At 48.7% G+C, this 14,546-nt stretch overlaps 1 protein-coding gene across 2 annotated transcripts in view; it reads right to left on the bottom strand.

Annotated features, from left to right (window-relative positions):
- Positions 1-14,546, bottom strand: part of CPVL (carboxypeptidase vitellogenic like) — a 72,051-nt gene that overhangs the window by 32,578 nt on the left and 24,927 nt on the right. For both annotated transcript variants that reach the window (XM_048511871.1, XM_048511873.1), the window contains exons 6-12: positions 13,240-13,298; positions 11,531-11,607; positions 9,238-9,304; positions 6,377-6,499; positions 5,907-6,038; positions 4,087-4,185; positions 3,524-3,697 (exon numbers count right to left, since the gene is read on the bottom strand). In XM_048511871.1, the coding sequence (XP_048367828.1) occupies positions 3,524-3,697; positions 4,087-4,185; positions 5,907-6,038; positions 6,377-6,499; positions 9,238-9,304; positions 11,531-11,607; positions 13,240-13,298 (731 nt within the window). The remainder of the gene's footprint in view (positions 1-3,523; positions 3,698-4,086; positions 4,186-5,906; positions 6,039-6,376; positions 6,500-9,237; positions 9,305-11,530; positions 11,608-13,239; positions 13,299-14,546) is intronic.

Here is a 14,546-nt window from a genome sequence, read left to right as displayed (position 1 = left end):
CCACCCCCCCCCCCCCCCACCCCCCCCCCCCCCCACCCCCCCCCCCCCCCACCCCCCCCCCCCCCCACCCCCCCCCCCCCCCACCCCCCCCCCCCCCCACCCCCCCCCCCCCCCACCCCCCCCCCCCCCCACCCCCCCCCCCCCCCACCCCCCCCCCCCCCCACCCCCCCCCCCCCCCACCCCCCCCCCCCCCCACCCCCCCCCCCCCCCACCCCCCCCCCCCCCCACCCCCCCCCCCCCCCACCCCCCCCCCCCCCCACCCCCCCCCCCCCCCACCCCCCCCCCCCCCCACCCCCCCCCCCCCCCACCCCCCCCCCCCCCCACCCCCCCCCCCCCCCACCCCCCCCCCCCCCCACCCCCCCCCCCCCCCACCCCCCCCCCCCCCCACCCCCCCCCCCCCCCACCCCCCCCCCCCCCCACCCCCCCCCCCCCCCACCCCCCCCCCCCCCCACCCCCCCCCCCCCCCACCCCCCCCCCCCCCCACCCCCCCCCCCCCCCACCCCCCCCCCCCCCCACCCCCCCCCCCCCCCACCCCCCCCCCCCCCCACCCCCCCCCCCCCCCACCCCCCCCCCCCCCCACCCCCCCCCCCCCCCACCCCCCCCCCCCCCCACCCCCCCCCCCCCCCACCCCCCCCCCCCCCCACCCCCCCCCCCCCCCACCCCCCCCCCCCCCCACCCCCCCCCCCCCCCACCCCCCCCCCCCCCCACCCCCCCCCCCCCCCACCCCCCCCCCCCCCCACCCCCCCCCCCCCCCACCCCCCCCCCCCCCCACCCCCCCCCCCCCCCACCCCCCCCCCCCCCCACCCCCCCCCCCCCCCACCCCCCCCCCCCCCCACCCCCCCCCCCCCCCACCCCCCCCCCCCCCCACCCCCCCCCCCCCCCACCCCCCCCCCCCCCCACCCCCCCCCCCCCCCACCCCCCCCCCCCCCCACCCCCCCCCCCCCCCACCCCCCCCCCCCCCCACCCCCCCCCCCCCCCACCCCCCCCCCCCCCCACCCCCCCCCCCCCCCACCCCCCCCCCCCCCCACCCCCCCCCCCCCCCACCCCCCCCCCCCCCCACCCCCCCCCCCCCCCACCCCCCCCCCCCCCCACCCCCCCCCCCCCCCACCCCCCCCCCCCCCCACCCCCCCCCCCCCCCACCCCCCCCCCCCCCCACCCCCCCCCCCCCCCACCCCCCCCCCCCCCCACCCCCCCCCCCCCCCACCCCCCCCCCCCCCCACCCCCCCCCCCCCCCACCCCCCCCCCCCCCCACCCCCCCCCCCCCCCACCCCCCCCCCCCCCCACCCCCCCCCCCCCCCACCCCCCCCCCCCCCCACCCCCCCCCCCCCCCACCCCCCCCCCCCCCCACCCCCCCCCCCCCCCACCCCCCCCCCCCCCCACCCCCCCCCCCCCCCACCCCCCCCCCCCCCCACCCCCCCCCCCCCCCACCCCCCCCCCCCCCCACCCCCCCCCCCCCCCACCCCCCCCCCCCCCCACCCCCCCCCCCCCCCACCCCCCCCCCCCCCCACCCCCCCCCCCCCCCACCCCCCCCCCCCCCCACCCCCCCCCCCCCCCACCCCCCCCCCCCCCCACCCCCCCCCCCCCCCACCCCCCCCCCCCCCCACCCCCCCCCCCCCCCACCCCCCCCCCCCCCCACCCCCCCCCCCCCCCACCCCCCCCCCCCCCCACCCCCCCCCCCCCCCACCCCCCCCCCCCCCCACCCCCCCCCCCCCCCACCCCCCCCCCCCCCCACCCCCCCCCCCCCCCACCCCCCCCCCCCCCCACCCCCCCCCCCCCCCACCCCCCCCCCCCCCCACCCCCCCCCCCCCCCACCCCCCCCCCCCCCCACCCCCCCCCCCCCCCACCCCCCCCCCCCCCCACCCCCCCCCCCCCCCACCCCCCCCCCCCCCCACCCCCCCCCCCCCCCACCCCCCCCCCCCCCCACCCCCCCCCCCCCCCACCCCCCCCCCCCCCCACCCCCCCCCCCCCCCACCCCCCCCCCCCCCCACCCCCCCCCCCCCCCACCCCCCCCCCCCCCCACCCCCCCCCCCCCCCACCCCCCCCCCCCCCCACCCCCCCCCCCCCCCACCCCCCCCCCCCCCCACCCCCCCCCCCCCCCACCCCCCCCCCCCCCCACCCCCCCCCCCCACCCCCCCCCCCCCCCCCCACCCCCCCCCCCCCCCACCCCCCCCCCCCCCCCCCCCCCCCCCCCCCCCCCCCCCCCCCCCCCCACCCCCCCTTTTCCCCCTCCCTCCCCCCCCCCCCCCCCCCCACCCCCATTGGGACCAGTGCTCTTTAACTTATTCATAAATGACCTGGAAGTAGGGGTGGGTAGCGTGGTGGCCAAGTTTGCAGATGATACCAAATTATGTAGGGTGGTGAGAACCACAAAGGATTGCGAAGAGCTCCAAGCGGACCTTGATAAATTAGGTGAGTGGGCTCAGAAATGGCAAATGCAGTTCAATGTAGCAAAATGTAAAGTGATGCACATAGGGGCAAAAAATCCAAACTTCACATACACGCTACAGGGGTCAGTGCTATCAGTCACAGACCAGGAAAGGGATTTAGGCGTCTTAGTTGATAGTTCCATGGGAATGTCAACTCAATGCATGGCAGCTGTGAAAAAGGCAAACTCTATGCTGGGGATCATTAGGAAAGGAGTTGATAATAAAACTGCAATGTAGTCGACCCACGCGGTCAGCGTAAGAACGAGACGAGACGCGGAGCCCCCCCCCACCCAACGTTCTACCACGGTGCTGCTGGGTCAGCAGTGCATTACTACACTGCAAGGATTGTCATGCCCTTATATAAAGCAGTGGTGCGACCGCACTTGGAGTACTGTGTTCAGTTCTGGTCGCCACATCTCAAAAAGGATATCGAAGAGATAGAAAAAGTGCAGAGAAGGGCAACGAGGATGATTGAAGGATTGGAGCAGCTTCCTTATGAGGAGAGGCTGCAGCTTCTGGGACTCTTTAGTTTGGAGAGGAGACGTCTGAGGGGGGATATGATTGAAGTCTATAAAATTATGCATGGGGTAGAAAATATTGACAGAGAGAAATTTTTCTCTCTTTCTCACAATACTAGAACCAGGGGGCATTCATTGAAAATGCTGGGGGGAAGAATTAGGACTAATAAAAGGAAACACTTCTTCACGTGACGGGTGATTGGTGTTTGGAATATGCTGCCACAGGAGGTGGTGATGGCCACTAACCTGGATAGCTTTAAAAAGGGCTTGGACAGATTTATGGAGGAGAAGTCGATCTATGGCTACCAATCTTGATCCTCCTTGATCTCAGATTGCAAATGCCTTAGCAGACCAGGTGCTCAGGAGCAGCAGCAGCAGCAGGCCATTGCTTTCACATCCTGCACGTGAGCTCCCAAAGGCACCTGGTCGGCCGCTGTGAGTAGCAGAATGCTGGACTAGATGGACTCTGGTCTGATCCAGCAGGCTAGTTCTTATGTTCTTATGTTCTTAAAGGTAAGGAATAAATAAAGTAAGTAAACAAAAAATGCTATCAAGAGGTGGAGATTGGTGGATGGTTACCCTATAATTATCCATCAGAACAGCTAACCATGGCTTGATCGTCTTCATCACATCTTCAAGCAAATGCTTCTCCACCACAGATCCATCATGAAAGGTCAAGTTCCCAACATGGATAGATTTCCTCACTTCTGGCAATGATAATAACATTCCAAAATATTCCTGATCAGCCGGCTCCTGGTTAGAAAAAAAAAATAAAAGCAAAAAGCAGGAAAAAGGCTACATGGTCAATACAATATGAAACAATACAATACAATTATATACCTAACTCATCTGTCATGCCCCCACAGAAGCCTTTATTATTTTCATTGTTAAGCACGTGTAAGGGGGGAGACATCCTATGTAGACATCCTATTAGGAGTCTAATCCCCCTTATTTCTCTAGGCAATATGTAAATAACTGTTCATGCACTGCTCAATTTGCTTAGCTTTAAGCAAAAAAAAAAAAAAGGCCTCTCCCCAACACACTGCAATCAACGCTTGCTAGTTACCAGCTTCCTAGAGATTTTGACGTTGATGGCTCCAATACCAGCATTTCCATTGTTTGTAGCAATCTGCAGCCTTTACCTGGCACTGCAAGAAGTTGAAGTAGTTGGTACACCCTGTGACATTCTGTGTATAGGAGGGGCTTCCAGTTTCATCCCCGTTCAAAAGAACATCAAACACCTGTCAGAAGAGGACCATGTACAAGAATTACGGACAAAGTGTAGGGCTTTCCTTTCACTGAGCACTAACCATGTTGCTGTCCTTAGCAGTTTCCAAAAGAAGACAACTCTAAAAAATATAGTTTTACTCTCAGCAACCACAGAAGACTCAAATCAAATTTCCACAATGAGATGTTTGCTGACCCGAGTAATTCAGAAGCAAGCCTTTATTGGCATAGACAACAGTACAACAGTAATAAAAACAGATTAAAAAGCATATACAATACAGGTCGAAGGAAATCTACTGGCATTTAGTAATTTCCAGGAGAAAGTCTGCCACTATCATACAGAGAGAAGGATCAGGGTTGTCCAACAAGTAGTGTAATCTAATTAAATCAGGGAGATGGTGTAAATGTAAAGGAGTAAGATTCACATACTTGGATCTGATTTCCTTGAATCTGAGACAGTGTAGTAATTGGTGGGTCAGAGATTCAACTGAGCCATCGTTACGTGGGCACAATCTTTTAGCCTTTTCTTGCTTATTAAATCTGCCATGTAACAAGGCAGAAGGCATAACATTAAACCTGGCGAGCATTATGGGTCTCCTTTGAACAATTTCCACAATAAGATGTTTGCTGACCCGAGTAGCTCTGGGTTAGCCTGATCTTGTAGAATCTCAGAAGCTATGCAAGGTCAATGGGAGATCACCGAGGAATACCAGAGCTGTGACACAGAGGAAGGCAATGGGTAACCACCTCTGAACATCTCTGATCTTGAAAACCCTATGGGGTTGCCGTAAGTCAGCTGTGACTTGATGGCAAAGAAAAGATGTTTACACAACAGGCAGGACATACCAAATAGATGGATTTGCCTTGTATTCTGTGAGATGAATTATCCTCACCAGGGCACATGGAGTTGGGATCGAACCCCTGCATTCAGCCTCTAGGAGGGACAAATGATGTCCTTTCCACCTATGGGGTTGTGACTCAGCACGATTTGCTGAACAATTCACTGCTTCTCTCCATTCCTCGCCGAACTAGAGCACCTAGCATACTCCTGCTCCATGAGCAACGTTTTTGAAATGAGTGAATATTAGAAACTGACATAAAATGAATGCAGCTGACAAACTGATCTATAGCATGTATGCATTTTAAAAGGCTAATCTCTAAAATAAGGCAGAAAAAGAGATAAGATATAGTTTTATACTCTTAGCAACTACAGCATGCACTACTCTAGGATGGGAACCATGATATACTGTTGCAAGATTTGCTGAAAATGCCAGTCAGCAATGGCAGGAGACAGTGGTATTCCCTTCATTCCCTTCTTTTGGCAAAAAACTGGAACCATTATCCATGGATATAAAGGGTTTTGTGCATATGTTCAAGCACAGGCAATGTGTTCCAGGATTGCATTTCTTCTGATTTCCTGGGGATAAGCTAACCCTTTAGGGCACACAAGCACTGGCTTAAAGAAACTAAAGCAATTCATGAAAGAAATGCCTATGTAAACATACGCTAAGGCACTCCAGTTTGAAAAGAGGCCAAGGTAAATCCTGGAGAAACATTGGACAGCAATGTCTCTCCCCTATTCTTCCCTTCTTTTTTTTACCCCCTTTCGTCTGCAATATAATGAACACCTTCTCCAGCACCAAGCTTTTGACCTCCATTCTGCTTCTTCCTGACCCCTTTACTAGTCAGATGGTTTTAATTGCTGAAGGCCAACATGTGGGCCTCTAATACATACTTCAAAGGCCTTTCTCCACTTCTTCAGCTGAATATAGATTGCTCCCAGATCAGTCTGCCGCTGGACATAGTCCCTCTGCTTCTCGTCCACCAGACCAACTTGATACAAGAACTGTGCATAGCCACCCAACATCTGTGCAAAGGAAACACAGAAACTGAACTGGACAGTATTCAAGAAGACTGTTCTCTAAAATATCATCCAGTTTTTTTAAAAATGCAATCCGTGCATTCATCTAAGATGTGTGTGACATTTGTAGTTTGTTTGCTAAGGCTGCCTTCAAAAGTCACATAGCTCCATGCAGTGAATTTCCTAGGCTGAGGTTGAGAAACATGTGGCAAAAATTAATAGCATTTGTTAGAATCATTAGGAAGTCATTTGGGAGAGGGATCTTTTTTATGCCGTAATCTGAGAATCACATGCTATTTAGATCTAAAAAGCACTGAAAAATATACAATATGCAGACAGCATACCACTTCCGGGTCACAGAGACCGTCTCCGATGGCAATACCCTTGAAGTTGATCTTTATCTTTGCAGCAGCATTATGGGTATGAATATAGTAACCAATGGCAGGGACATATTTTCCAGCATAAGACTAAAGGCAAAGAAGAGGCAAGACAGTCAATAAAAGCAAGAATGATGTATTAACAACCTGTATTTATCACCACCACTGAAATATTATACAACATATTTTGTCAGCTTTCAAATCCATACTGTAACCTGGATTTTCATGCTATTTTAAAAACTCTTATAATCTAAAACTTTTTAGCTGCTAGGATTTCAATCTCAATCCTGCTCAGCAGTTTATCAGCTCTGCACAAGCACAGGGTCTACACAACGCTATAAATATCCTGGTTTATGATACCACATTAGAACAATTCTGTTATGCTAAACACTAATTTGCAGTTAGCTGGAGAGAGACAAGAGTTTTAACAGACTTAAATGTCCAGCATGCAGGATCAGGTCCCCCAGCTTCCTTCCCAAGACCAGCGGCCTTGGGAAGCGAGGTGCGGGGAGAAGCCAGCCCAATCCTCCATGCTGGACCCAGCACACTGAATCTAGCTCGCAGGATCAAGTCCCCCCTCTTCCTTCCCAAGTCACCCATTGTATTTTTTACCACAACAGGTTTTACTGCTAGTAAAAACAAAAATCACCAGTAAATCATTACAATCACCAGTTCTAAAAATAAAAAAGGGATGAATGAAAAACAAACTTTTCTTGGCCATCAAACCTTAGTTAAAGAATTAATTGTCTTTACTGAAGAGCTGACATTTTACAAAAGCAAGAACAATCCAATGAATTGTAACCTGAACACGTCTTTCCCATTTGCCTGTTCCTATTTCAGTCCCTTCTGCTTTCTGTAAAGCCCTTCCTGTGAAATTATGTAGGATGGGATTGTAGAGGATGCATCAGGAATAGGCAGAGGACCTCCACCCAAGCACCCTTTCACATGCTCAAGGGTCCATTTTGGCCCAAACCGATTTGCTTGAAATCTCATCATCCTTCACTTAAAATGCCCTTATCATATAAAAGCAACACAATTTTTGGTCTTTTCACGCCTAACACATAAGGTAACGGTGATGTTCTTTGACCTCGATCTCTTCAAGACTTCAATCTCTTCAAAGTATCTGTTAGCAAAAAATACATGCTAAAAAGGCCTTTCCTGATGGACAGTTCAAGATGGAAACTACATCTTCAGAGACAAAGCAGAATCAGAGACCCTCTATAAAAAGCAACATTCCCAAGCAGAATGTCACATGTGTTACTAGTTAGGACTGGTCATGAACTGCTTTGCTAAAGTTGTTAGAGACAGTTAGCAACTGTTTGCTTTTACATTTTACTAGGCAGAAAGACAAAAACGTTCTCTCCAGGACTTAAAAAAATTAATGTCAGCAACAAAACAAGTATCACTGCAAAGGGTGATAGATAAGTCTGTTATTCAGAAAAGCTTGTAATCGAAACTTTTCATCTTAAGATCAACACTGCCAGACTAAATGCTGAGGCTGAAGACATTTATCATTAGGGGTTTTTTTCAGACAGACAGTGAAAAATGATAAATGAACCTTAGATGCTCAGCAACAACAACATTTGGCTTTCAGCTGTGGGCCTTGCTATGTGCAGCGCTTCTGTGCTAAAATGCCAGATGCTCTTTTTGTGCTCCCTCTGCTGGTTGCTTCACAGGCTCAGCTGTAAAAGCAGGATTTGCACCAACATGTTCAAAATATACACAGAGAATGTGGTACCCAAAGAGAAGAAAATAAACTGAATAATAGTGGGCAGGATAAAAAAATAGCAAGTAAAGAAACAAAGTGAGTTGGAAGAAATGTCTGCAGCAGGTGTGTTTTTTCCAAACAAGAAATCACTGTGTTTAGCTTATCTTCCATTTCTTGTATGGAAGTGGGTTTTATGTTATTTTTCTTAACTTGGGGCAGTTTCACTTGCGCATGGATCAACACCCTAATAAACCTACACAACATGTCTTAAAGGTGACGCATGAAAGGCCTGGAGAGTTCTGGGATCAGAAGGTCACAGGAGGAATTTTTGCTCAAAGACGTTATTTGAAAATTAATGTAATATTGGGGGTGAACAGGCGCCAGGATGCAATGGCAGAAACTTTAGCATGTTAAACTTTCAAGGGAAAAGATGTATATGTGTGAGGATACTACCACTTCTGCCAAGCAAAAAGCATCTCCCTAGAACAACTTCTGAAGGTTCACTTCCATGCCTTATTTGATGAAAATGTTACTTCTTTTTAGATTAATTGGACGCTCAAACAAATGGCTTCATGGTCAAATAAGTAAAAAAGTATGGCGTTTGTAACCTAATTGACAGTGCCATCCTAAGCAGAGTCAATGGACTTAGAAGACTGTAACTATCTTAGGATCATCTAAAGTCAAAAACGTTTTTAAATAATAAATCTAATCAGAGACCTTCTGCTCTTTACACATCAAATTGCTAAATCAATATTTTTCTGTTTATTAGTTCCCCAATTCTGCTTGGGTGATCATATAAAATCTCCTAATTTCCACGAATACAACAGGGAAGGGGAGGGACAGAAAGCAGAAGTTTTAAATAAATCTTGCCAAATTGCCTTGTCAGCTAAACATTTTCTTCTGCATCCAGGAAATGGCATACAAAATCCAATCCAAGGCTCCGGGGAACAGTGAAAATCCTGAGCAAGATTAGTGGTCACCAGAGAAGGGGGAACCGCCCCCCTGTCAGAGGACTAAGGTAAGTGTCAGCTTGTGGGGTGGATTGAGAATTTATGCCTGATGAGTCAGAATGAGAATTTCATAAGCACCAATTATTGTTTTTTTAAAAATCTGAACTTACTTCTCCTGTTGCATAGAAGTCATTTTTCTGATAATCAGGAAAAAGCTGAAAAAACTGGATAAGAGCACTGAAATACATAGAAAGTACAAGTAAAATGTTTGTATAGGAAAAGGTTCCTATGAAAACTTTGAAAGTTCATTGCATTCAAGAAAATAAAATCTTGACCGCAAGATCTTTTAGAAAGTAGGCCTACACATAAAACTATGAACATATGAATATGTAAATTTCACCTTTAAAACAGAAGTTTTTCCTCAAAAATTTGGTTTTTTAAAACTACAGTGACATCTACTGTGTATTTTATAACACAATAATCTAGGTAAGAATAATACAGAAATGTATTTTATTATGGCTGTTGGTAGTTATTACATTTAAATTATGCTTAAATTACAAAATCTTCACTTAAATTACAAAATAAAAAAAATCTTAACATGTTCTCTGTGGCAAAAAATCTGGGCAGAAATGCTTTATACCATGGTTAATGTCTACATCAGGGCTTGAAAATCTGGTGAATACTAACCACCATTACCAGTGAAACTAGTGGAGATGCAAAATTGTGTATTAGTTGAAACAGAAGGAAAGGAAGGAATTCATGTGCATGAGAAAAGGAAGTAGAATGAATGTGGGATCCCCCCCCCTCCCCTCTATCACCTAACCTTTCTTAGGAGAAGGGGAACATTATCAAGCCACTATGACATATAGCTGACTATTTCCACCTGTTCGGGCAACTTACCTCACAAGAAATCTGGGAGGTAGGCTTGTACCAGCCTGTGACTGGTTCACATTCAGCCTAAAGGCAGACAGGAGCCAGATCTCCACAATTTCAGCCTAACACTGCAACCATTACATGTATAGTTATCTAAAAGCATAACTTGATTTCTAACTATAAGGGGGGAAAGGCTAACACCTGTATTCTCCACTTCCATAAGCATATTCTGTCCTTTGTAGTAGCCTCATTCTGACCTATCTCCCTTTGCCCTCATAATCACCTAGAGAAATATACAAAAATGTGAAATCTATAAAGGGACAGCTGAAAACAGTTTTCTGCGATATCTTTAATTAGGTTTTCTCTAGGACCAAAACCCTGAAGCAAAAAAGAACAAAAAGGAAGACAGGAACCCCTGGCCATAAACAATTGATGCTATAAAAGAATTAATCCCTGTAAGTCACATAGGAGAAGAAAGAGTCTTGTGCTAACAGTAAATTATCACAGAGACGGAAGAGCCCTGCTTGAAATGAACAAATCAAATTTTTCAAAAGTTCCTAAAATGGCACAGGTGGTAATGAAGGGGAGTGCGAGAAAGTCAACTGTCCAGACACAATCAAATTTCACATTATATTTCTACCTCAACTCACAGGCCAAATTGCCCTTTCACAGTAAATACATATTGTTATTTGAGTACTGTGAAAAATGCATTGTTTCAGGAAAAATAGTGGGGTTTTTTTAGTAAAGCCACATCAGTCTTGTTCAACAAATAACACTTTTAGTGTTCAACAAAATTGCCTGGAAAGTCGATGTTATCCTGTCACTCTCCGCCAGGAACAACACCTATTGTGTAGCTGTTACTAGTACTCTGCTAAACTCTGTTGCAAAAGAAAAGATGTTTGTTTCTTTTAAGAGTCAGTCAGGATTCTTGTAAATAAAACAAATTCTTCTAATTAAACAACTCTGCTAGGGTTTGATCTCCTGGCAGTGCTTTCAGTTTCTCCCTCCACCCACATGAGTCGCTGACCCTTCTTGTATGTCTCTCTTTGAGTCACCCAGTTATGCTTCCCCTTTGACTTCCTATCTCTCTTACTTAGTCCCTTCCCTTCATATATATACTAGTACAATCCTTACCAAAAGGAGCAGTGATCAATTTCACAGGGCAATTCAAAAAACATTTGATATACATATACTTAAACGTCCATAAATATTTAAACACTATTATTGTGCATAGAACCAAGCCTTTATTGGCAAATAAGACAATGCAGGTAAAATATTGGAAAAAAACAAAAACCAGATTTAAAACTATCCCCAAAGAGAATGATAACAAAGAATCTCTTAATAACAGAGTGACACAACAAACACTATTATTATGAGATTGACTTGTTCCCTGTATGTGGAAAACACCTTTCCACACTATCTGACATATACGAAATCATGATTTCAAAGTGAGGGAAAGAACCAGCATTTGGAAGATCAAAAGGTGATTTGCTACAGATATTCTAATACACAAAAGGGGTCAGCATTGTTCACTTTTCAGAAATCTTTTCAAGCACACCAGAAAGGAGCAGCTTTCATCCATTTATTTACCTATATAAATCTCTTCCTACATCATCTTGGTTCAGTGCATATCCTGTGTCATCTGTAAAACTGAAGCCAGTTCCAACCTGATAGTAAAAGAGAATACAGGAAACCTGAGGAATAGTTAGCTTCCAGCTCTGTGCTGCTGTTTTCTGTATCAAGCAAAAGGATATTCTATTAGGTATATGTTACCATGAATTGGGTTAAATGCTGGTTTTCCAACTGGGACATTTCAAGACTAGATCTCCACCCTCCTATACTGTTGAAGTAATCTTTGTTTGCTAGAAGCTCACTGGTTATGATTATTCTAGTAAAATGCCCTGGGCTCAGACTTTTGGCAGCATTGCAATTAGTTGACCAAATGACAAATACCCCCCTTAAATCTGTACTGTTAGGAATGTAAATAGGGAAATATATCAATCAGGACTTCTTTTCTAACGGCCATTCGAAATTTTACCAATTAAGATCTCAAAATACACTTCTGAAATTGGACTACTTATTCCAGAATTACAAGGAAGAAGGAAATTTAAGTTGCAATCCTAAAAAACAGTTTCTGGATAAAATGAATAAAATGAAGCTCACATTTGAGTGGGCCTGTTTGGGATTGCTCACCAATAATCTGATAAAAATGTGAACACTCACTGTATGTACGCAACCATAACTTGGCTAACATTTCTGAATGTTGAGGGCCAGGTGTAGATCACTCATGGCTAAGATGTCACCAAAACTCTGATACTTCTTCCCAGGGATTCGCCTGTGCCCTTCTGCTGCCACCTTTTGCCAGCAGTTGAAGACTATTGTGTTTTATCTGACATTTCCTCAGTAACACCACCTTCCCAACTAATGTTTTAATTGCTGTTTTTATATATTTGTACATGTGTTTGCTCTGGTTTTAATTGTTTTAATTATGTGGGTTTTTTCTGATTGGTTTTAGTGGTTTTAAAATGTGATTGCGATTAATTGAATTTTGATTTGTTAGTGTGGCTCTTGTGAGAGCAGAAAAGCAGGATATAAACTTTATAAAGTAAAATAAAATTGGATTATTAAATAAAGCAACTCTACCAAGTACTGTTGCCCCAACAACATATAAAGCATGATCACGTGTTACAGGGAAAGTATGAGAAGAAAGGGGAAGAACAGTTATTATTGGTACACAATCATTTGAATCCACCAACACAGTCCTACAGTCTATATGAGGAACTTTGCCATTCTGTTGGTCAAACAGAAGTACCTGTGTGCAAAATGAAGATTTGATTTCTGTTCACAGTACACAGCATGGAATATAGCTTCATAAGCACTAGGAAATCTGAATCCCGGTTACAGTTTGTTTTTATTTGGGATAGATAGAATCAAAGCACAAACTCTATGACCTGAAACCATGCTACAAACATAAAAAGAGCCCTGCTGGTTAAGACCAAAAGGTCATCTAGTCAAACATCCTGTTTCCCACAATAGCCAACCAATCACCCTGGGAAAGCCTACAAGCATAGTGCAGAGGACAAAGGTGACTTCTGTCATTGCCCCACACCAATTGGCATTAATGAGGCACCATCACTAAACACAGAGGCTTCATTTAGCCATCATGGCCATCAGCCAATAAAAACCATATGAGCCTGACCTATGGGAAACTACATTATATAAAAGCTTCCAAAGTTTTGATGGAGTAGCAAGAGTTGCTCATTTTTTGTCAAACTAATCTTTTCTGTATTTTAACTTACGGGATTGTCAATGTAAAGCATGGAGAACTTAGATGTCCAAGCAAACTTTCGTTCTGACACTATCAAAAGGAAAGAAAGCAAAATAAGTTGTTGCAGGGGCACTGGGAGCATATCAGAAATATACACAGAGGTCACCAAGTGATGACTTTGTAAGATCAAAAACATTAACATTAGGGAACAATCCTAAACAGGCCTACTTAGAACAAAATCCCATTTTATTGAACGGATGCTACTCCCAGGAAAATGTACTTAAGATTGCTGCCTTATAGCCCCATCCAAAAGGTCAGGAGCTGGAACGTGGTACCGCAATAGTGCTGACCTGCTGTTCCCAAGAAGGCTTTCTGGTGGCGTGGAAAAGCTGAAACACACAAAAAAGCCTCCCTGCAACTGGAAAGCTGCCAGTGTAAAGGGGGCAACAGCAGGGTGGAATTTGACTAGAGTCAGATCCCCCTGCCATGCCCTTGGCTGCCCCTGCTACGCCAACAGTGGGGGAGCAGGGATACTGGTGCGGCATTCAGGCCTTGTCCCACTTCTGTGGAGGCTACAGTGGCTGCCCTCCAGCAGATCCACCCTTCCACCTGAGCAAGTGCCCCTGGAAGGGCAAATCTGCCAGCATAGTCCCACACCACTCCCAATGGCAAATTCACCCCCCCTCCCCCCCCCGCAGTTTGGATGGGGCTGTTAGTCTCATAAGAAAGCAAGACTGACTCATCCAAGTCAATTAGCCTGACTCAACACTTCCAAGACTTTACAGTACTAAGGAGTCATTGGCCAACTATCCACAAGGTGTCTGGTACATGATGAGGGTGAATGTCCCTTGCAGCAAGATTTCTTGTACAGACATATATCCTTAAGTTCCACTTTCACTTCCATTCTCTTCACAGCAAGCGAGACCACTTTTAATTTGCTTCACCGGCAGACTGGGCAGATTTGCCAGTGAGTGCAGCTTTGCTCCGAACATGTTCCTTCTGCCCATGGCCCATCTACCAAGCTCCACTCTTCCCACTCCCTGACATTGCCATCCACACCTTCCCCTCATTCCATTTTGCCAGCTCTTTCTCTAAATGCTCATATCAGAACGGTATAAATGTCTCTTTTTGTCTCCACCCCATCTCCTGCACTCTACTTCCACCCTCCCTGATGATTACAACTTTACTTCAAACAAGCCCGTGTTTTAAAACAATTTTCTTGGCTGCAGCAGCATCAGGAAAAGAGAGAGGAAGTGAGAGAGTGTGTGTGGATGGGAAGGGAGGAGGAACTAGGACACCTAGGAGCACACCTAGGAGCAGCAGTGGCGTAGGAGGTTA

Source organism: Sphaerodactylus townsendi, linkage group LG11 (genome assembly GCF_021028975.2).
Source record: "Sphaerodactylus townsendi isolate TG3544 linkage group LG11, MPM_Stown_v2.3, whole genome shotgun sequence".
Classification (NCBI taxonomy): domain Eukaryota; kingdom Metazoa; phylum Chordata; class Lepidosauria; order Squamata; family Sphaerodactylidae; genus Sphaerodactylus; species Sphaerodactylus townsendi.
The sequence above is the reverse complement of the archived record's forward strand: the minus strand, read 5'-3'. Positions and strand labels throughout refer to the sequence as shown.